This window comes from Macrobrachium nipponense, chromosome 18 (genome assembly GCF_015104395.2).
Source record: "Macrobrachium nipponense isolate FS-2020 chromosome 18, ASM1510439v2, whole genome shotgun sequence".
NCBI classification, from domain to species: domain Eukaryota; kingdom Metazoa; phylum Arthropoda; class Malacostraca; order Decapoda; family Palaemonidae; genus Macrobrachium; species Macrobrachium nipponense.
Genome location: NC_087211.1, coordinates 74,114,620 through 74,138,619, shown reverse-complemented (window position 1 = coordinate 74,138,619; position 24,000 = coordinate 74,114,620). Strand labels below are relative to the sequence as shown.

General features: G+C 37.7%; 1 protein-coding gene across 1 annotated transcript; it reads right to left on the bottom strand.

Moving 5' to 3' along the window:
* Nucleotides 1-6,788: 6,788 nt before the first annotated feature.
* Nucleotides 6,789-22,893, bottom strand: LOC135197181 (sphingomyelin phosphodiesterase-like). Its single transcript, XM_064224172.1, has 13 exons — nucleotides 22,765-22,893; nucleotides 17,599-17,721; nucleotides 16,940-17,166; nucleotides 16,157-16,321; nucleotides 15,673-15,790; nucleotides 15,004-15,116; nucleotides 14,519-14,691; nucleotides 13,753-13,944; nucleotides 12,729-12,899; nucleotides 12,011-12,203; nucleotides 10,190-10,290; nucleotides 8,917-9,003; nucleotides 6,789-7,030 (listed from the first exon to the last, which is right to left on the bottom strand). Exons 1-13 carry the CDS (start codon nucleotides 22,814-22,816, stop codon nucleotides 6,907-6,909), a joined length of 1,839 nt encoding a protein of 612 aa, XP_064080242.1. The 5' UTR covers nucleotides 22,817-22,893; the 3' UTR covers nucleotides 6,789-6,906.
* Between the last annotated feature and the right edge of the window lie 1,107 nt (nucleotides 22,894-24,000).

Here is a 24,000-nt window from a genome sequence, read left to right as displayed (position 1 = left end):
GGGTTCCGGCTTGCATCCTGCCTCCTTAGGAGTCCATCGCTTTTCTTACTATGTGCGCTGTTTCTAGGAGCACATTATTATTATTATCTATCACAGTCCTCCAATTCGACTGGGTGGTATTTATAGTGTGGGGGTCCGGGTTGCATCCTGCCTCCTTAGGAGTCCATCACTTTTCTTACTATGTGTGCCGTTTCTAGGATCACACTCTTCTGCATGAGCCCGGAGCTACTTCAGCCTCTAGTTTTTCCAGATTCCTTTTCAGGGGATCTTGGGATCGTGCTAGTGCTACTATGATTATGGGTACGATTTTCCACTGGCATATCCCATATCCTTCTTATTTCTATTTTCAGATCTTGATACTTATCCATTTTTTCCCTCTCTTTCTCTTCAACTCTGGTGTCCCATGGTATTGCGACATCAATGAGTGATACTTTCTTCTTGACTTTGTCAATCAACGTCACGTCTGGTCTGTTTGCACGTATCACCCTATCCGTTCTGATACCATAGTCCCAGAGGATCTTTGCCTGATCGTTTTCTATCACTCCCTCAGGTTGGTGCTCGTACCACTTATTACTGCAAGGCAGCTGATGTTTCTTGCACAGGCTCCAGTGGAGGGCTTTTGCTACTGAATCATGCCTCTTTTTTGTACTGGTTCTGTGCAAGTGCCGGGCATTCACTTACTATGTGGTTTATGGTTTCATTTTTCGTATTGCACTTCCTACATATGGGAGAGATGTTATTTCCGTCTATCATACTTTGAACATATCTGGTTCTTAGGGCCTGATCTTGTGCCGCTGTTATCATTCCTTCAGTTTCCTTCTTTAGCTCTCCCCTCTGTAGCCATTGCAATTCTCATCGCTGGCTAGTTCTTTAGTCTGTCTCATGTATTGTCCGTGCATTGGTTTGTTGTGTCCAGTCCTCTGTTCTTTCTGTCTTTCTCCTGTCTCTGTATATTTCTGGGTCTTCGTCTACTTTTATTAGTCCTTCTTCCCATGCACTCTTTAGCCACTCGTCTTCACTGGTTTTCAGATATTGCCCCAGTGCTCTGTTTTCGATGTTGACGCAGTCCTCTATACTTAGTAGTCTCTCCCTCCTTCCTTTCGTGTTATGTATAGTCTGTCCGTATTTGTCTCTTGGGTGTAGTGCTTTGTGTATTGTCATTTGTTTCCTGGTTTTCTGATCTATGCTGCGGAGTTCTGCCTTCGTCCATTCCACTATTCCTGCGCTGTATCTGATTACTGGCACTGGCCCAAGTGTTTATGGCTTTTATCATATTTCGGCGTTGAGTTTTGACTTGAGTATCGCCTTGAGTCTCTGCATATATTCTTTCCTGATCGTGTCCTTCATCTCTTGGTGTTTTATATCTCCTCCTTCCATTATTCCCAGGTATTTGTATCCAGTCTCATCTATGTGTTTGATGTTGCTCCCATCTGGTAGCTTTATCCCTTCAGTTCTCGTTACTTTGCCTTTTTGTATGTTGACTAAGGCGCATTTTTCTATTCCAAACTCCATCCTGATGTCTCCGATACAATCCTTACAGTCTGGATTAGGGTATCTATTTCCTTGATGCTCTTACCATACAGCTTGATGTCGTCCATGAACATCAGATGGTTGATTTTGTTGCCTCTTTTCTTGAGTTGGTACCCGGCATCCATCTTCTGTAGTACTTTTGTCATGGGAATCATGGCTACTACGAAGAGTAGTGGGGACAGTGATCGCCCTGGAAGATCCCTCTCCTGATATTAACCTCTGCTAGTCCTTTTCCAGAGCTTGTAAGTATTGTATTCCAGTTGCGCATTGTATTTTGAGGAAGCTGATGGTGTATTTTCCTCTGCCCCATATATTTTCAGGCATTCTATTAGCCATGTGTGTGGTATCATGTCGAAGGCTTTCTTATAGTCTATCCATGCCATGCTTAGGTTGGTTTTCCTTCTCCTACTGTTCTTCATTACCATTTTGTCTATCAGGAGCTGGTTCTTTGTGCCCCTACACTTCCTTCTGCAGCCGTTTCGTGGTTGGGGGATGGTGTTTGTCTCCTCTAGGTAGTTGTATAGCCTTTCACTGATGATACCTGTTAGTAACTTCCACATTATTGGTAGGCAGGTGATAGGCCTGTAGTTACGGGCTATATTTCCCTTACTCTTGTCTTTTTGTACTAAGGATGTTTTCTTCCTGTGGTCATCCATTTGGGTGCTTGGTGATTTGAGATACAATGCTGGAGTTGTTCTGCTATTCGTGGGTGTAGGGCCTTGAAGTTTTTGAGCCAGTATCCATGGACTTCATCGGGACCTGGGGGCTTTCCAGTTTGGCATTTTTCTTTAGTTGGTGTCTGACTGTGTCCTGTCGTGATGTCTGTGAATCTTTGTTTTATTCTCCCTGTTTCTTCTTCCTTGACTTCCTGGAGCCATGTTGCATGTTTGTTGTGTTGATACCGGTTGCTCCATATGTTTTTCCCAGAGTCTCTTACTGATTCGGCTTCAGGAATTTTCTGGGTGGTTTGTCTTCCCCTCTTAGTTGGCTGTATAGTCTTTCTGGTTGGTCCGAATAGTTTGTTCTGTTGGTATCCCTTTATTCCTGTTCATGTACCGTTGGATCTTGTGTGCTTTGGCCTTAAGCCTATGTTTTACATCTCTATTGTGTTGTTTAGTCCCCTCTCTTGTACTTTGTATTTCTTGTTGAGTTTCCTCCCTTGTTTTCTTGCTTGCTTAGCCTTTTTTTCTGCCATCTCTTTCAGTTTACTCAAGTCAGATCTCATCACCATGATTTGCTTTTCCAGGCGCCTTTCGAAGGAGGTTGCTGTTTTGGTTTCTGTTGGGTTGGTTGTGACGGTGGTGTTGGTGTTCGAATCCCCATCAGTTCTGCTACTAATCTTGCTCCTGCATATGTCAAGTTATTTGTTTCTGTGATACTGGTGGTGTGTATTAGGCCCCATTATTTCATTGACCTCACTTGTTTTCTCCCTTAATTTCTTGGTGTTGTAGGCTTTCATGGAGGGGATCTTTGTTCTCTCTGTATCTGGCTCCATCCATTGTCTAACTTTTCTACCCACCCTCCGTCCTCTCTGTTACTTCGTCGGTGTTTCTTCGTGTGTCGTTGTTTGATACCTCATCCTCCCTGTCGTCTTTTGTGGCATCGTCTCTCAGTTCGTCTTCGTGTAATTCGTTGTCGTGTGACATTTCCCTTTCCAGTTCTTCTCTTTCTGTTTGGGGAGAGCCAGTTCTTTTTCTTTATGTTTCCTTACTTGGTCTGCAGCCTCTGCCTCTGTTTGGGGGGTGTTATTCCTCTCATTCCAGATGTTGACCAATCTTCTTCTATATCCTCTCTCCGTCGGGTTGCTTTATGATGTAGCATCTCCATATTTCCTTATTTTCTTCTCTTGTCCATTTCTCCTTTTTGCCTCTGTAGCTCCAATCTCAGGCCTGTTCATTACTGTCGTTGTGGTGATCAGTTGCTGGATGACGACCTCCAAGTACCTGACCGTCTTCCCCTACAATTGGGTTGAATACCTGGTTGCCGGACGAAGCTCCTCTGTTGCCAGAGGTTCCATTTACGTCGTTGTCGTTTTATTTCATCATTTCTTTCCATCATTGCTGAGTTTTGCTATTTAACCCATAGCTGGACCCTACCCCATCAGGGATAGGTACTCATTTACAGCTGAGTAGACTGAGGAAATTATGGTAAAGATCCTTTCCCAAGGAATCAACGCCGAGGAGAGCGGTCACCCATCCAACGACTGACCAGCCCCAATGTTGCTTAACTTGACTTAAGTCTATTGACGACCTAACCCACTCCTCCATTATTATTATTATTATTATTATTATTATTATTATTATTATTATTATTATTATTATTATTATTATTATTATTATTATTATTATTATTATTATTATTTTGTGAATGTAAGTTTTCAACACGTAATATAACAGGCTGTGAAAATAACAATAATAAAAGCATTTCATAACAGCTGACTCCGCCTGAGGAGAAGCTGTGTCGAACTTCTCACATCCGGAGGATGTCGTGCAATTGGAACTTCTTCAGAAGTTTAAGCCAAGATGCAATGCATTACTGCACTAATACTACTCTCTTTGCATTTTAATACATTTCTATTTATTCATTAATTCATTCATTCGGTTTTCTTTTTAATAAGTGGGATCTCTTCTTTCAATAATTCCCTATACTTCTTCTTACTACTTCCTAATGAACACCGTACTCTTTGGATGCTGGCTTGTTCCATATGAATAGGTTTCATCTTCTGAGTAATAATAATAATAATAATAATAATAATAATAATAATAATAATAATAATAATAATAATAATAAATTCTCCATCTGGGAAAATGCCCTCTGTGATTGTTCCTGCGAAATTTTTGGGGGATTAAGTGCAAACAGCACACATGATTTGACGGAACGAGTACAATGATAGCGCAAGTGATTTCTCTCTTCTCTCTCTCTCTCTCTCTCTCTCTCTCTCTCTGCTCTCTCTCTCTCTGTGAGCTGTTATGTACCTCTGTACAAGGGAAGTTATGATTCTGAAATGGTGAGTATTCTCACAAGGTTTTCCAGTTTCTGAATTAATGCTACATTACCAGAAGTGATGATGTATCTGCTTAGAATTCCTGCTTAATTATCAGAGGTGATGATTTATCGCTTAGAATTCCTGCTTAATTACCAGAGGTGATGATTTATCGCTTAGAATTCCTGCTTAATTATCAGAGGTGATGATTTATCGCTTAGAATTCCTGCTTAATTACCAGAGGTGATGACTTATTGCTTAGAATTTCTGCTTGGTTAGCAGAGATGATAACCTAGTTGCTTAGAAGTCCTGCTTAATTAGCAGAGGCGATGACTTATTTGCTTAGAATTCCTGCTTAATTATCAGAGTGATGACTTATTGCTTAGAATTTCTGCTTGGTTACCAAAGGTGATAGCTTATTTGCCAGGAATCACTGCTTGATTATCAGAGGTGATGAATTATTGCTTAGAATTTCTTCTTGGTTATCAAAGGTGATAACTTATTTGCTTAGAATTCCTGCTTGATTATCAGAGGTGATGACTTATTGCTTAGAATCACTGCTTGATTATCAGAGGTGATGACTTATTGCTTAGAATTTCTGCTTGGTTACCAAAGGCGATAACTTATTTGCTTAGAATTCCTGCTTAATTATCAGGGATGATGATTAATTTGCTTAGAATTCCTGCTTGATTATCAGAGGTGATGACTTATTGCTAAGAATTTCTGCTTGATTACCAAAGATGATGACTTATTGCTTTGAATTCCTGCTCAATTATCAGAGGTGATGACTTATTTGCTTAGAATTCCTGCTTAATTATCAGAGGTGATGACTTATTTGCTTAGAATTCCTGCTTAATTATCAGAGGTGATGACTTATGCTTAGATTGACTTATTTGCTTAATCCGCTTAATTATCAGAGGTGATGACTTATTGCTTAGAATTACTCCTTGATTACCAAAGGTGATGACTTATTTGCTTAGAATTCCTGCTTGATTACCAGAGGTGATGACACATCGCTTAGAATCACTGCTTGATTATCAGAGGTGATGACTTATCGCTTAGAATTTCTGCTTGGTTACCAAAGGTGATAACTTATTTGCTTAGAATTCCTGCTTAATTATCAGGGATGATGATTTATTTACTTAGAATTCCTGCTTAATTATCAGAGGTGATGACTTATTGGTTAGAGTTCCTGCTTGATTATCAGAGGTGATGACACATTGCTTAGAATCACTGCTTGAATATCATAGGCAGTAAGCTACTTTGGAGTGTGGCAAAGACAAACTCATGGACTAGGAATGCTTTAAAAATAGTCAGCAATAACTCCAGAACTTGTAAGAGTTCTGATTAATCTCTGATGAAGACATTTCTTTCTTGGAATTCCAGAGTTGATGATTGCTGCGGTAGGAGAGGCGGTGCCTGAGCTGACAGCTAGTAATTGTGACATCCTTTCTCAACGGCAATTGGCATTAAAGTTCTGCTGACCAGTGCTCCAGGAACCAGTGTATTTAGGACCAGACATTTTTTCTTATTCTAAAGAGTCGACTGATTTATGAAAATTATGATATAAGACAAACAATGGGGCGCATTAAGCCAATCAGTGTTTAAGATGAAAAGAGGGAGGTAGAGTGGTTGGGCAATGAGATGGACGAAAGGAAGTGGGAGCAGAGATAAAGTGATAAGTGAAGAAGCAGGTTCGGCTAAGGGCAGAAGAGACGCTGCAAACAACCTTTCAATAATGCCTGCAGTGCACCTGCTAAGGTGCTTTCAAGTGAGGAAAATGCTCTTTTTCATATACTTGAGTAAACAATACCGTAGATCTGTCTGGTTTCAACAGAATGGCATAAAAGACTCGGAAACTATTGAGATGGCTTTTTTTGTCTGTGTCCGCCCTCAGATTCTGAAAACTACTAAGGCCAGAGCGGTGCAAATTGGTATGTTGATCATCCACCCTCCAATCATCAAACATACTTAATGCAGCCCCCTAACCTCAGTGTTTTTTTTTTTTTTTTTTTTTTTTTTTTAGGTTCAAGTTAGCCATGTTCGTGCTTCTGGCACCACAATAGGTGCCAACAACACCCGGCTGTGGCTGAAAGTTTCATAGGGCGTGGCTGAGATTTTCATACAGCATTATATTCTGTACAGAAAACTCGATTCGCATCATTCATTTATTTGTTTATTTTTTGTAATTGGAATGGACCCAAAGCATACCACTGGCAAACGAAAATAATCGACAATTTTATAACAAATGAAGGACTTTAAATAAACAATGAACGACATTCATAAACAATATAAGAATTTAATTAACACTGAAGGACTTTTCATTCCTACGTCTAACAACGGTACAGTCAGTGGACAGTGATCTTGCACGTGTCAGTCTCGAGAGGCTCCAATCAGAGACCATCGCAGTGGGAGTGATCGGAGTTGTCAGACACCACCACACGACAGAGCAAGTTGTATTTGCATTTTTCGTCGCATCCCTCCTCTAAGTAGGGCCTGGCGTCCTTCACGTAGTGCCTGTGTATAGGGAGAATAGTCTGAATATAGGAAAGAAATGAAAAAATAGGATGTTTATGATTTCAAAGCTCAGGTGATCGATGTTTGAGAAATAACGATGAAAAACAAAATTGTCGAGGTTCGTACCGAGAGGAAAGTGGAGAATGTACGTGATCATTTTTCACTTTAGCGCCAGTATTTTTACTCGTTTGACTCATAGCCAATTTTTTCCCCACTTCAGATCAATGAATGACGATTGAGAGCCGCTCTTTGATCAAGAGCCCGTGCTAGCACAACACCACTAACAACAACAACAACAACAGCAACAACAACAATAACAACGTATGATAGCAAAGTCCAAAAGGTGATATAGAGAAACCGAATATATATATATAACATACATATATATATACATATAATATATATATATTATTAATAATATATTATATACTATATATTGTGTATTATTTAGTATATTATATATATTATATATAATATTATTATAATATACTTATATATATGAATATGTGTGTTTCCATTCTCTCTCTCTCTCTCTCTCTCTCTCTCTCTCTCTTCTCTCTCTTATTATTAAATAACGCAGTCAGATTTAAGTGTCAGTGTCACAGTTTTTATCTCATGGATTTTTTTATATGAATGTTATTTTTCATTTTTCATTTTTTACTTAAGTTTAATTTTGTATCATTATTTTCCCCAGTTTTTTTATTATTTACCCTAAAACAATTATTTTCTAAATTGTATGATAATTAATAAAGAATAAGCAAATAAAACAATAAAATAAAATCCTATAATAGATAAATATTTAATAAGATTTTATTTTTTATTTGTTTATTTACTTATTTTATATCTAGATGATTTTTCAGTTTTTTCGTTTTTTTTATTTGTTTATATAATACTAAGTTGCATTTTATCAGCTATGAGCTTCCGTGAAGTATTCAGCATTCCACATCGAAAAACCTGGAATACTCATTTTCTGTGTTTTTCAAATTTGATGTCTATTTTGGATCAAGGGGCCGGTGTTTTTTTTTTTTTCGTTCTCTTTTTCTTTGTCTAGACACCGCTTGACACCACTTGACACCAATGACGACTTTTGTGACTATCTTCCTAAATGTCTGTGTCTCGCTACCATTCTTCTTCTGGCAATGGAGGAACCAAATTTAGGCTGCCTTGTCCATCCTGGTCCACTTAATGTTCGCAGATGAAAGTAAATCGTAGTTTACATAAAAAAAAAACTATACAATATTTATGTCACCTACTAAGCTAATCTAATCTCATTGACTGATACGCTAATCTAACGAGTCTATGACTGTCTGTCCAAGCAACTGCTGAGTAAGGATCCCGAGAGACTGAAATGAACGTTTTTCTTGCGTAGCGACCCCAAGGATTTTCGGGGGTCATCGTCTTTACGAAACCCATAGTAGATTCACATTAACCGTGCATTTGATGTCTAGGCCCGTCCCTTTTGACGCTCCTGATTGGCTGTTGATAAACCAATCACAGGACTAGAAACTCTGTTTCTCGAGAGAGTCCACATAGGCAGGATGTACGTTCCATCTCTCCTGAGGGATACGTGTTTCAAAAGTATCCCTCAGGAGAGATGGGACATACATCCTGCCTATGTGAACTCTCTCTCGAGAGACAGTTTCCAGCCCTGTGATTGGCTTATCAACAGCCAATCAGGCACGTTGTAAGGGACCGGCCTAGACATCAGATTCACGGGTATTGTGAATCTACTATAGTACAATACTTTGATGATGTTTTCACCCTAATCCCCAACGGAATGGTACTCAGAGCGCCGCAAAGGTGGATCGATACCGGGTTAAAATCCCGTTGGGGGGGGGGGAGAGGGACGGGGACTCACTGTCTAGGAAAGATCAGCTGGTACTCACTGGAAGAACTTGTCGAAGACTGTGCTGTTGGCGGGTGTCATCTGGTCCACCAGGTCAGACCACGTTGCTGGGAATAGGTTCTCAAGGCTGGAAGTAATTGATGATGAGAATGACATCGCTGTAGGTAAAGTAGATTCACATCAGCTGTGCATTTGATGTCTAGGCCAGTCCCTTACGACGCTCCTGATTGGCTGTTGATAAGCCAATCACAGGACTGCAAACTGTCTCTCGAGAGAGAGTTCACATAGGCAGAATGTATGCTCCACATCTCTTGACGGATATTTTTGAAAGATGTATCCCTCAGGAGAGGTGGAACACAGATCGTACCCATGTGAACTCTCGAGAGAGACTGAGCGTTTCCAGCCCTGTGACTGGCTTATCAACAGCCACTCAGGAGCGTCGTAAGGGACTGACCCAGACATCAAATGCACGGTTGATGTGAAACTACTATAGTACCTGTACTCTCAACTGTGACTCCCGCAGGAGGAGTATTGCCGTCAGTGCACCTCATGTGGTGCACTGTAGGCTTTACTAAAGGTCACTTGCAGCAACCACTTTGCAACCTTTTACTTTACCTCTGTTCCCACTTCCTTTCCTCCATCTCGCTGTCGAAGAACTCCAATGGATTTCTAGCTGACGCGCTGAATGGCTGAAAGTGTGTGTGTGTGTGTGTGTGTGTGCATCTATATACAAATATGTATATAGTATATACCAGGATTGCCAACCCTCCCGGATTCGCCTGGATTCTCCCCTATTCTGTAAATGTTCTCCCGTCTCCAGAAATGGCTCCAAAGCCTCCCGGAATTTTAGAAAAATAATGTTTTAAGTGAAATGGAATTTCCATGTTTTAAGACATTGTTAGCAGTGGGCCAAAGAAATGTGTAACATATACATACACACACACATATCTATATATATGCATATATATATAATATATATATATATATATATAATATATATATATATATACAGATATGTGTGTGTACGCATGCGCGATTACGTATATATATGTGTGTGAGTTTGTGTATGTGTATGTGTATTTGAGTGTACGCATGCCTATTGTGTATGAGTAAGTACTTGCGTACACTTATGCATATGTGTACCCATCGAATAGCCATAGTACATTTACTAATAATTTTCTGGACAACACACTGAACATTTTTGGAGGTAAATGCTAAAGATTCCATGGCTAAACCAATCTTGTATAAACTACAGTAATTCCAGGCGTCCTGTGATTCTCAAGGCTTAGCTAGACGATTCCTAAAAGACTCACCCATATGATTCTCTGGCCGAGTAAAGCTTGAAGAATCTCGGATCGTCGCTTTGGTTCACCTCATCGAGATCCAGGATCCAAGTCTCGTGATCCAGAACTTGCTGCAAAAATTAAAAAGGAAAAAGTAAAATAATGCAGTTTTCTGTGCATAGTATAATTCTGCATGAGCCATGGCTGCACAGTGTTGCCGTTTTGAGGAATTTCGTCTACTAGTGTGGCTTTCGAGTGACATCTGGCAACCCTCCGTGGATATTCTGACCACAGCACAGCCACGGCGCTGAGGAATAGAATTCTTCACTTTGCCTTTTTATGTGTTATTGTGAAAATATAGTTATAAAACATATCCTGCTTGTTTATACAAATGAATTTTATTGAAATCCTTAATTTTTCTTTGTCAAAAATACTTTATGCTAAGCTAGTGACATGTATGTAGTTTATTCACGTCACGGAAAATAATTCTACATCGGAAAATATGCAGTCTATCCATTAAATTTTCCAAATGCTAACCATTACATCATAACTAACGAAAGAAAGAACTGCGTATGGTAACACTGCTAAAAGCCAATGTTTCGAAGAACATTGGGCCCATAACGCTTTCTGCCACAGCCTCGTGGTGACTTTATGGGGTTGCCAGACGCAGGGTTTTGGCTGAATTTAACCTTAGATAAAATAAAAACCACAAGAGGCTACAGGGCTGCAATTTGGTATGTTTGATGATTGGAGGGTGGATGATCAACGTAGCAATTTGCAGCCCTCTAGCCTCAGTAGTATTTTAGATCTGAGGGCGGACAAAGCCGTCGCAATAGCTTTCTTTTACTGAAAACTCAAAAAATAAATAAATAAATTGATTTTACTTCGTGACAAAAACGAAAACACTGAATTTTTTTCCATTGGTGTACATAAATCATTTGGTAAATAATTGATTTCTGATCTACGATCGTATTGGTTGTAACGTTGGCTTAATAGCATTTAATCAATCCATCAATTGAAATTATTCTACTAGGTAAAGCACACACACACACACACACACACACACATATATATATATATATATATATATATATATATATATATATATATATATATATATATATATATGATTGAGGGCTGCAAACATACCAAATTGCAGCCTTTTAGCCTCTGTGGTTTTTATTTTATGTAAAGTTAAAGTTAGACATAATCGTGTGTCTGGCAACGATATAGGCCAGGCCACCACCGGGCCGTGGCTAAAGTTTTCTAGGCCGCGGTTCATATAGTTTATACCGAGGCCACTAAAAGATAGATCTATTTTCGGTGGCCTTGTTTATACGATGTACAGAAAACGCATTTTTTACGTGTTGATATTTTCGATCAAAATTCCTTTAGGCTAGAAAGGCATGATAGCTTCAGAATGAGTCATTTTACAACTTTTGGAATATCTGTGTAGTGACTCAGAGAGGTTTCTCTTCCTTTATAATTGAAAATTATTAGATTTATACTGTAAGAGGTACTCTGAGGTTATTATTATTATTATTGTTATGAATTGGTGTAACGAAACTATGAGTCATTTCTACTCTGCCGAAGGCCTCACTTTAAATCCTTTTTTCTTAGAACAAATGTGAAAAATAAAGCAAGATAATGTTGAAAATCAAATTAAATGGCAGAAAGCAATGCATCTGTTGGTAACCCAAGAACGAACATTACGTATTGGTAGTACCACTCCCACAGAGGACTTTTTGAGATCTAAGATATACTAATGTCATCTGGAGATACCTTCCTTCCCTCCTTTCATAGGATTAAATTCTGAAATCAGAAATCCTTTAGAATGAGAAGATCCCTTACATAAGAGGAGCCTTCATAGTCTCCGTCGATGGTGTAGATCCTGTATCCTGGGTTGAGGTTGTGGTAGGGTGTTTGGCTGGGAGCCACGTAGCCCACGTGGTAAGCACGTGTAGCGTCCACGGGGTCGTAGAAGATCATGACGTGGTCTTTGTGCGTGTGGCCATAGAACAGCCCCGCAATGGTGGACTCAAACCTGTGAGAAATGTAGGGTATATATTATTTAGAGAGGAGCTTGATGGCCCGCGTCATCCTGCGCTAGAACCAGCGCTGGCCTTCATGTTTCCCCTACCACCCCAATCCCCTACCTACCTAGCCCCTACATGAGGCAGACAAACATATTTTCAGGAGGAGGGTGGCTGTGTCATATATCCCCTACCCTTCCAATCCCATACCTACCCAGCCCCCAGCTAGGGCGGACAAACAAGAAAAATCCACTTGAATTTTATTATTATAGATTTTTGGAGAGTATTCCAATCATCATTTATCAGTTTAGGTTGAGTTAGGTTAGTTTGCATTAGAATAGATTCAATTATATAAGTACTTGGGACAATGCAGTCTACAGGGTGTCTTTGTCCACAGTTCTCTTATCCTACAGAAAATCAAAGTTGAAATTGCATCAGTACCATAATCTGGCTATAATGAAATGCATACATTTACCGATTTCTGATTACCAGAACGTTTTTGGCAACCTCCGAAAGTACAAGAAAGCTTTTGTTACCTCAAGACTATGCGGTTATACTGGTGACTCCAAGTCTTTGTACAGTCATCGTGACCTGGAGGGATGTGGTTGATAATGTACACTTTCTCTCCCACTTCCTCAGCAGCCTTCAGTTGTTTTGCCATCCAGTCCAGCTCAGCGCCCGGATCGACATCATCGTAAAGGATCCACCTACAGTTTGTGAAAGGTTCAGGGGCTTGATTGCCATATTATTATTATTCTGTTTATTATTATGATTATTATTCAGCAGATGAAACTTATTCATTTGGAACAAACCCACAGCGGCCATTGACTTGAAATTCAAGCTTCCAAAGAATATGGTGTTCATTGGGAAGATGTAAGAGGAAGTAAAGGGAAATACAGAGAGAAGAGACCCCTCTTATTAAAAAGGTTCCAACTGCACGACACCCTCTGGGAGGCTGTTTGACAGTCCAACAGTGTGAGGAATAAAGGGTCCTCTGGAACTGAAAAGTTCAACAGCAAGGCACATTTTACTGTAAATTTGTGCTGTTGTTCATCATCATTATAATGAAACTGCCTTTAATTTCTGAAGGGACTGAATAACTTACAGGGTCATTTATCATAATTGTAGAGTTACAAAAGGACTAAGTGCTCTAGGTACCTGGAACTATGTCAGTGTAAATGAGATGCCTGAAACTCAAACAAAGATTCAGTGACTTATGCCTACTAATCAGAATAGCAGTAAAGGGGGAAATCTAAAACTGACTACATGATAAACTTGAGTAACTGGATCAGTGTTGCCACAGCTGTAACCTGAAGTATCTAAAGCAATTTTTTTTCTTCAATTTGAGAGCAATGTGTGTGATGAGGTTAAATCATTAATTAATAAAATTTTGCAATAGACAAAAGATTAAAGCTTTGAGTTCTTTAGAAGAAAAGATTTGCCTTTCCTATGAAAGTCTTTGGCCACAAGAACCTATAAAGAAACATATTATAAAAACAGTGGATATTAAGACTAAACTATGTCAGAAATTAATGAAAAAGAAGGATAAAACCCACATACCAGTTGAAACCATAGCAGTAGTTAGAGTTAATAGACAAGACTCTCAATCCTGGCTTGATGAGAGTTGAGTAATAAGCTGAGTAGGCAATGCTGTCAGCAACATCCTTAGGCAGCCAGGTAGTCCATAGGGTTGAGATTTCGTCATAAAGCCAAGAGATGTCAAACTCATTGTCAATGTAAGGTTGTGGGAAACTGAAATCAAGAGTTGTATTTAGTTCCGTCTGTAGTCATTATGTACCATGGAGTTAAAATATGGGATCTTTCTTAGATAGTGACCCCTAAGGGTTTGGTACAAGCCAGCTGGGGATGACCATTAAAACACAAACAAAAGACTGTAATATAGCAACAATAATGGCCCCAAAGAAATATTAGACCTTGATAACGACCCCTGAACTTTGCTGGGCGTCAGTATCTAGGAAAAATCCTAAATATATTTATGTTAGCCGTATAACATAATCATCTCACTTAATTTGTGAAGGTAAACAGATATTGTTTTACTGCTCTGAAGGCCAGTCTTCTTGCAATGATGACTTCAAATTTAGTCTTATATTGTTTGAAACCTGTGGTACAACCAATTGTCAACTCACATGATAAAAAGTTAACTGTAAAATGAAATACGGTTATACATTTGGCTGAATTCAGCATCAAAATTACAACTGATATGTCCAAAATCCTGGAGAACATGAAATTTGTGAATTAGAAAGACCCTTATCCTGAATCATCACTTCTATGCTGAGAGGAAAAATCAAAGACCTCAACTACTCACGTATTTACAGGATGAGATTCGTGGTTCCCAATAGCAGGAAATACTGGGACTCCTGGAAAGTTGTCTGCAATCATCTGAACGTTTTCACGGATGATTTCCAGGTTTCTCTCTCGTGTGGTATTCCAGATGATGTGTGGTACCAGATCCCCTGTCCAGATGATAAAGTCTATATCCTGGAATGGTGCAAAAGATGTCATTGAAAAAGAAACAAAGCGAGACATAAGGGGAAAAGCAGGAAAGCTCCAAAGAAATGGTAATGGTGATGGAAAAAGGGTGGAAGGAGGAAACTGGTAGGGCTTTAGGAGCACAAGAGATATTGATGAAGAGATGTAGTAGGTGGAGAAGAAAAAGCAAGAAAAAAGTTGGTATCTTGAATTGTTCATATATAAGCCTCTCGTTTCCAAGTCAAAACCTCACCTGCTATTTCATTCTTGATTCCAGAACCTTATCACAGACGCCAATACTCATTATTAGGGCTTACTCACCGTATGAGTTGTCTTAATGTGATCATAAATGGCTTGCAGAAGCCACTGTGGAGCGTCACAGTTACGGTAGTCACCCCATTTTCCAGCTGCTGCCTCTGGTCTTTCCAGAGGACCTATGGAAAACAGGACATATCCGTTGGCAAAGGGAACCAATAAACAAAACCTATCAAAAGCAAGATGTGTTAGGGAACTTAGGTCTCTGTTATATACAGCATGCAAAATGTGAGGGAGAATGTCTTTAGACAATGCATGGAAACCAAAGTATTCATAACGAAATGGACCTTCCATCACGAAACATGGAATTTTTTATTGACATATGGAAACTACTTGGAATAGTGGACATGAAAACCTTCTGATAGAATTGTGAATACTGACTTCCTTAAACTGGATATTTTTTTCTGTGGTGGAAATACTGAGAAAAGACTGCCTGTCCAAATCAAACTCATTCACCTGTTAGACAATATGTGTCTTTCTAGAAAAAAGAGTATGAAACGGTTTAAGAAATGATGAGGTGAACAGAAAATTCCACATTCAGGTGATGCATGGAACAGTGTGATGGACTGAGCAAGTCCTTTGACCTGCTTTCTTTAGACATAGATAAACAGCAGATACTGTAATCTAATGCAACAGTACATTGATTTTATACTTGCTTCAGAGAAAAGTACTCACCACTCTCTGCCCGACAGCAGAAGTACTTTTCTTTACACTCGGCGTTACTGCCTGGCAGGTATTCGGGGTCGAAATGAGTGTCAGCTAAATGTAAGATCCTCATTGTAGGCGAGCCTTCCTTTTGTTAGGAAATGGAGCAAAGCACATTTGATCCATGATGAACAACTAATATCTGAATTGTAATGTAGCTATTTGTTGATATTACTTATTGAAATTACTTAGGAAAATAGAAATTTCTCTAGGAATAACTCTTATTTTACATCGCTTGATATCTCTCAATTTTAAAATGTCCCATGGAAGTTTATGCAGACACAAGAAGGAAATAGTCATCTTGTTTGTGATAAATCAAATGAAATTTTATCTAACTGACGCCATTTAAAACAAACCTATTCATATAACTTATCTGATTTAGAAATAACCTTCATAATCTCAAGAGACACTTGAGACTGGTAGCACTTCTCAATAGTAATTCTTAACAACTCACAGGTGGCAGCACAGGATCTACAACAGGTGGTTTTGGCCCATCTGGGATCTGAACCTCCCACTGCCTCTCAGGATTGTCTGTGTTGCAGCCAAATCCTACAAGGACCATCCCACAAACATCCTTCCCAGTCAAGTGGCGGTTTTCCAAGATCCAGATGAGGTGTGGCTACAAAGTAAGAGAAGAAATACATTTCGTCAAGTCTGTTGAAGAAGTTGAAGGTTTAAAGTCAAAATTGAGAAGCATCATATAAGGTTGCTTTGTAATGACATTATAAATATTGAGATTTCCATTAAATATTTTGGAACGGGATTTTTTGGGCCCTGATGCTAGGACACTCTCTGGCATTGGTGTCAAGATAAGATTCAAAGGTAGAAAAGAATCCTCGGACATGAAAGGGATATTGGAATTTAATAATCTTTCGCTGAATTGTTCCCCAGACCTTATAACTAATCATTTGCTTTGGTGGTTCCTGAGCCTCAGTGAAAACCAATTTTACTGGCCAGGGTCAGTGTTTATGACTATGGGTGCTGTGACATCAAGCAGATTAATTTAACACGTTAATCAGGCAATCTGGTCGGTCCTACAGGTTCATCTAGGCTTGGGGCTGGCATGGGCTCATTATAGGGATGTTATGTCTGGCAAACCCAAGCTTGTACTGGGTGGCCAGCTATGAAAGTCTGTTTCTACACCTTGCAGATATATATGAACTGAAAGAAATAGACCTCTGGCCAAGTTGCGTCCCTCACTAATCTCAGTGACTACTGAAAGACCTTGAAGACTCACTTCCACCTCAGTGATGACCCCGTAGCAAAATGGTTCGTTTGAGATGCCCAAGTTAACACAAAGGTTAACTAGGGAATCCATAATGGTTATTGGGTCCGTCCCAGTCTCTACTAAATGGATGATCTCAGCGACACCCGAACTGCAGAGAGAGCAGAGGAGCGGATCGTAGACCTGGGTTTTGGAGTCCCACTGCGAGGTCTGTGCCAACATGTTCTCCAGGTCTAGCTCTGTAGGGAGTGTAAGAATATATATATATATATATAAGAATGAATTAATGCTTACATGCAGGAATGAGGAGTTTCTTCATTAAAAACATTCATGCTAACAAACATCAAGCCACAATTGTCATTTATCATTCAGTTCACTCTACCTTGGAAATAATACCAAAAGGGGATTGCAATTGATAAGTGGCAGCGACTGACTGGGCTTGTACCATTAACAGCAACTATCTCTGACTTTAGTGACGAAATTTGTTGCTTGATAAATAAATGAAATGTCACAGTGATGTGATAAAGATTGACACATGCTAACATACTTAGATTTATCTCAGATACGTGATGTTAAGATTAAGTAAAAATGTAAATAAAAACAGCAAAATCCACAAGAAGGGGCAGCCAGGCTTGCCATATAATCTGGTCTTCAGGGGCAGAAGGACTTACTTCGCGAAACCTCTGTGAGGATGGGACTAACGGCCCCAGTCTCAAACGCTTTGTTGAACTCATGACGCAGGACGGCCTCCAGGAACCCCTCTACCTTGGTCTCGAGGAACTGCGCTGCAGATCCTAGCGAAGAAGAATGAATCCTTCAAGGTCTGAATGTGTCAGTGACTGATACCTTGTCTACTCTTTAAGCCAACCATTTCTGGTTCTATGCAAACATTTTTTGGTGGATTTAATGTTGCTGTTTCCACGACCTCTCGTTAACCTAGCTTTGAGCTACTGCAGTTGGCTACCGACCAGGTATATGCTCAGATAAAAACAAAAGAACAATGGATTTTTTTCAACAAGCAGGACCATTTTGTTTCCTTTCCGTGGCATCGGACTTAGGTTAACCACTAAATCATAGATACACACACACACACACACACACACACACATATATATATATATATATATATATATATATATATATATATATATATATATATATATGTATATATAATACATATATATATATATATATATATATATATATATACATGTATGAGTGGTGGTATCTATATAATAATACATAATAATTATATATATATAATATATATAACAATATAAACATTTATGGCATTTCATTATATATATAATTATATATTATAAATATATGTGTGTGTATATATATATATATACGTATATACTATATATATAACATAGTATGTGTATGTAAGTTTTATATATGTATGTATGAACATAACTATGACTGAAGTATACAAGATAAAAAATTAACCTCAATGACATACCTCCATTAGAACAGCAAATCTCTAAAAATAAAAATGGCCAGCAACCAAGTTCTCGTATGAATCTCATCTAGTTCTCCGGACAAATAAACATAGCGTTGAGACGCATTTTTGTTTTTTTACTCATCAAGAAAAACAAATAAACAAAGATATATAGACGAAGTTCATCGACAAGAATCAAACAAAGCAGTGCGCCCATGAAGTCACAAACAACAAACAGCCGAACTTGTGTTTTGTTGTTGCGACGGGAAAAAAGCATCAGAGATAAACAACATCAGCTTTGTTTCTCATGAAGGCATCTTAACCTTGACTACCTCTCTCTCTCTCTCTCTCTCTCTCTCTTTTAGGGGCAGATTTTAATGAAAGAGCCCTGTTAAATTTTACTAATGCCATTGGTATTTAAAACAAGATTTAATTTTTACATCAATCTTTTAAGTTTAATAAGTTTTACGATTATCTATTAATTTCTTTTTTCATGGGAATTTTCCTTTATTAATTTTATTCTATTAAATGTAAGTGAGTTTTTAATGCTTTTATTTTAAGCTAATAATTTTGTCCTGTGCGTGTATGTATGTGCGTATGAATGCATTTGTTCGTTTGGATATGCAAACATATGTTTTAAATATTCCATTGTAATGGCGTCAATAACCATTAGCAGTTGCGACGCCAGATAATCTTTAATAAAGCCATCAATCAATCTCTCTCTCTCTCTCTCAATTAAGACGTCACATCTGGTTTCAGATCTTATCAGAACTTTTCTTGATACGCGAAGGTCACGGGAAGAATTACTGATAGTCCCGTCGAGAGAACTTACACACTTCTAAAAAAAAAAAAAAATCAAGCGGTAACTACATCAACATGCAACTAGGGCATCTTTTAGCGGGTTTCTAAGGGACCTCTTATCGCCTGCTTTTAGGGTGCTTCCTAATACGTATCTGGGACACGTTTATTTGTTTTAAAACAGGGGGCCTTTAACGATGTTCGTGAGGTCAGTCAGTAAGATTACGTAATGTTGAGTCCGGTCGGTGCGAGGATGTGTGGCTATCAAGATGTACAGGAGTCTCATTGGCATAAAAGCCTCTTGGACATCCTTATGATATATATATATATATATATATATATATATATATATATATATACGTATATATATATATATATATATATATATACATACTATATATATAATATATATATTATATTTAACCTGACTTTGAATACTGTTTTTTTTTATATTGTCAGTTCTTATGCTTACTTTTGTTGAGATGTTCTTCTGTGTTTTTAGCAGTGTATCCTCGATTAATGTGTTGAAATAACACGAAAGCGCTGAACTCTTCTTTTATTTTTCCTGTGCTTGGCTTTATATATATATATGTGTATGTATATATATACAAATGAATAAAATATATATATATATTTATAGTTTATATATTTCACATATATTTATATATATATATATATATATATAATGTGATATGACTATATATATGAGTCATATTAACATTACCGTGATTCATATACATGCATCGAGCTACAAAATGTCCTTTAATACCTTAATTCGCTCCAGCTCGGAGTTAATATATTTTTATAAAGTGTTAACGGAAGAGGAAATGTTTTTTAGTCGATATTAATTCCGAGGTAGAGCGAATCAAGATTTAAATGGACATTTCGTAGCTCGATGTATATATATATATATATATATATATAATATATATATATATATATATATGTATATATATGTATGTATATATAAATATATAAGCATATATACGTATACTTGACTGCATGTATACGTTGTTGCATTGAAATCCATTTTCAACTCAATTATGTATTCAGGTTACTCTAGTAATGATTTAAGGAGCTGAAAACATTACTTCATTTATGTTATGGTATTTTAGCATAACAGAGTATTACGCCGGCCACTCACGTTAGATGGGATTTGTCATGCCCAATCGAAATGGGCGGGGTTTAAGCAGGTTTGAATGAGAGTGAGGTGTTTTTTAGTCAAGTCAGTTCTGATCAAGCCCGGAAGTCGAGCCGGACCGACAAACTTGCCAGTTGAGGTTTGAACGTGCACCTAACGGTCCGACACGACAGTCAAATAGGGGTTTTTCAGATTAAGTCGTTCAGAACTGATAGTTTGACCGTGAGTGGTGTCTTCGACGAGGCTTGATGAACTGGAAGTTCATTTACCAAGAAACGGCACAGAAGAGGATATCGTTCAACATGTCAGATTTTCGATAGATAAAGAGTTCTGGACGGGGTTCTTCGAGATTTATAAGTCATAGCAATGTCTGTGGAATATAAAAAGTAAAGAATCATCTGACAAGCACAAAAGAAATGCAGCTTATCAATCGATATTTGAGAAACTAAAGAAAAAGTTTCCTGCTGCAACGAAAGAAATGGTGAACAAGAAGATAAATGATAAGTAGAAGACCTTAATATCGGAAAGAATTAAGGAGAGTATAGACATCAAAGAAATCAGGCAGTGGTGCCTAAGACGTGTCGTTCCCTTAGACATGATATATACATCTTTTTCTTATTTTCCTTACATACTGAATTTTGCAAAATTCTATATAATTGCAATTTACCTTATGACTGTAAACAAAATTAAATTTACATAAAACTTTCATTCACCACAGTGATGTTGGAAATTGAAGGCCGCAGCGTTTCTAGATCCTGGAGTAACGACAAGGTTTCAAAGTGCCAAATTACGTAATATATATATATATTATATATATATATATATATACATATATATATATATATATATATATATATATATATATATATATATATATTATGATATTATATATATATATATATATTATATGTATTATATATATATATATATATATATATATATATATATATATATTATATGTATATATATATATATATATATATATATATATATATATAGAATACAATACGTAAAGTAATCTCTCCAAACAAAACAAAAATTGGTGCCTTGCTCAGGACGTTTAATCAGTTATATTCCAAAGTAAAAGAAAAATAAGAAAATAAACGAAATAAGAATATATGCTAAAAAGCTCCTAAATGATACATGATTTAAAGGAGAACTGGAGACAGTGTAATAGTAAACTCGTAATGGGAAGTAATGAAACCTCCCTCAAACCCTTATAATTTTCTTGTAGGTACTTGGTGTTGATTGCGAAATAGTGTAGTGTAATGACTGGTTACACAAAGATTTATTACCTTTTCACTTTTGTAATTTCCTTATTTTATACACTACGAACTGTTTGTTATATTTGTAGAAGAGTCAATTAATTTGAGTTTCTAACAGCTAGTTTATGTTTTATCAAAGACACAAATATGTATACACGAGTTTTATTTATCTTTATTATATAGTCTTTGCAGAGTGTTGTCCAAATAGCTTAACATGTCTATAGCATGACTCTTCCAAGAGCTTTGAGCGACATGGCCACACTGACTGGTCTTAACCAGTCAGTCGCTAAGTAGCGTAATTTGGCACTTGGCCTTTCATAGGGCATTGTGGATTTCGTCATGCATGTGTCCTTTTGCATGACCGTTATTATCTTCCTACAAAATTGAATGTTGCCTCGTCCACACTTACGCTTATCATAGCAATCCCTGGGAGCTACTTGTATTTCCTTTAAAAGCAATAAATGTGAGATTTTCTTTCTTCAACAACCAATCATTGACCCAATATTCTTTCTCGTGGCTTTTTTTTATTGTTATATTGGCTGCAACGGCACAGTCTGAGCATATATGGTTCATTATCAGATATTCCCTCCGCCACGTCCGAACTATGTGGCTGCCAACTTAAGACTGACTACTTTGTTCAGTCAGACCGGGCAGTAGCCAGTAACGTGAGTTAGCAGTAATTTTTTGGGAGTGTCCCCCTCACTCAGTTCTCATCGTACGACCAGATCGACTGTGAGTGGCCCACCTTAGTATAAAACAACACTGGTGCTTAAAGAACTGAATATGCAGTGCTAAGTCACACATTGCTATTACTTTATGAGAAATTCTTATGCTGATTCCAAAAGGTATCTCCCTCGATAATGATAAGGTGTTTAAAAGGCAAAACTAGTATTTTTAGGATTTTCAAATATACATTGTTACCATAATGCTTAAAAAAAAATAGGACGCGCATAGACCAATGACCGAGTTATAAGCAGCATCAAGCAACGCTGGCTGGTTCCGTAGTTTCAGAAGACATTACTTTTCAAACTGAAAGATGCGGAAGAAAACTAAAAAAAAAAAATACTCTCAAACATGAATAGATTCATGAATGCACACGTAATAAAAATAAAGAAGGCAATGAAGAATCTAGAATAATAATATGAAAGAGAAATTCAAGAGAATCAAATAACAGGGAATCTTTCAAACATACCCAGGAGAAGACTTCCAAGAAGAAGTAACGTTGTCGTCCGCGGATGCTGCATGGTGGACACTGGCGCGAAAAGGGTTAGTCCGTGACATTTTGGCGCGCAATTAACTTGTAGGAAAATAAACCAGAATAAACTAGACAAATGGTGGTTCCCAGGGCTTATCAATTGGGTTATGATATCATGCAACGTGACAGGTTGGTTTTGCCAGACTAGTGTACTGATAAAACTGAAATTATCATTCGAAGAGGTTAAAATACCAGGACACGTGAGAATACTGAATCTGCAAACTATCGTTAGCTGCCTCGTGTCAGCATTAATAATGATAATAATAATAATAATATAATGTTAACAATGATGGCTGCTTCATTCAAGTTCAATTTATGTGAGTCTCCTTAATATTCCTTATAAGTTTCAAAAGAAAAGGTTTAAAAGAGGGTCTAATAATAAAATAATAATAATAATAATAATAGAATGAGGCATAAATACCAATTGAATAAGTGAACAATTTTACCATCTATTATCCTCACTGTACAGTACGACTATATATAATAAAATGCAGAAATAAATATTACAAAAAGTTTCAGTACTATTTTTGACTGGCATTTGAGTTAGCATGATTTTTCTAACCTTATTTTATCCGGGGTTGAAACGTCAAACCTCACTGTGTTAGCTCTGGGCCTTAGAACAACCCTGTTATGGCTGCTGATGCCTTTTGTGGGTTTGATAATAATTGATCTATTTATTTCGTTTTGTAAGGTGCGGTAATTCTACTTAATCCACCCACAACCAACCCCCAGCCTTCGTCAGTCTTTTTACATTAAACTGTAGGAGTTAGTGCTGTCAGTGCACCACATATGCATTACTTATGGTCCATTGCGACGTCCCCTCGGCCCCTTGCTGCAACCCTGTTCGTTTGTTTTACTGTACCACCTTTCATATTCTCTTTCATCCTTCTTACTTTCCACCATCTCCTAACATTTGTAGCAGTTTCGAGTTTTCCTACTGTTACACCTTTCAAACCTTTTTACGGTCAATTTCCGTTTAAGCGCTCTGGCTTAAAATTCAATTCGATTCTTTTTATATCAAAATCTATTTCTGAATGTCCTGAATGTAACTGAATTAACACTGTGAAAGAGACCGATGAGCAGCGCCATTATCTCATGATGATTAACAGGTCCTCTGCAAATCTTAACCCACGTTTTCTATGCAGTGGATTCAGCTAGTGTTCCGTTTTCTTT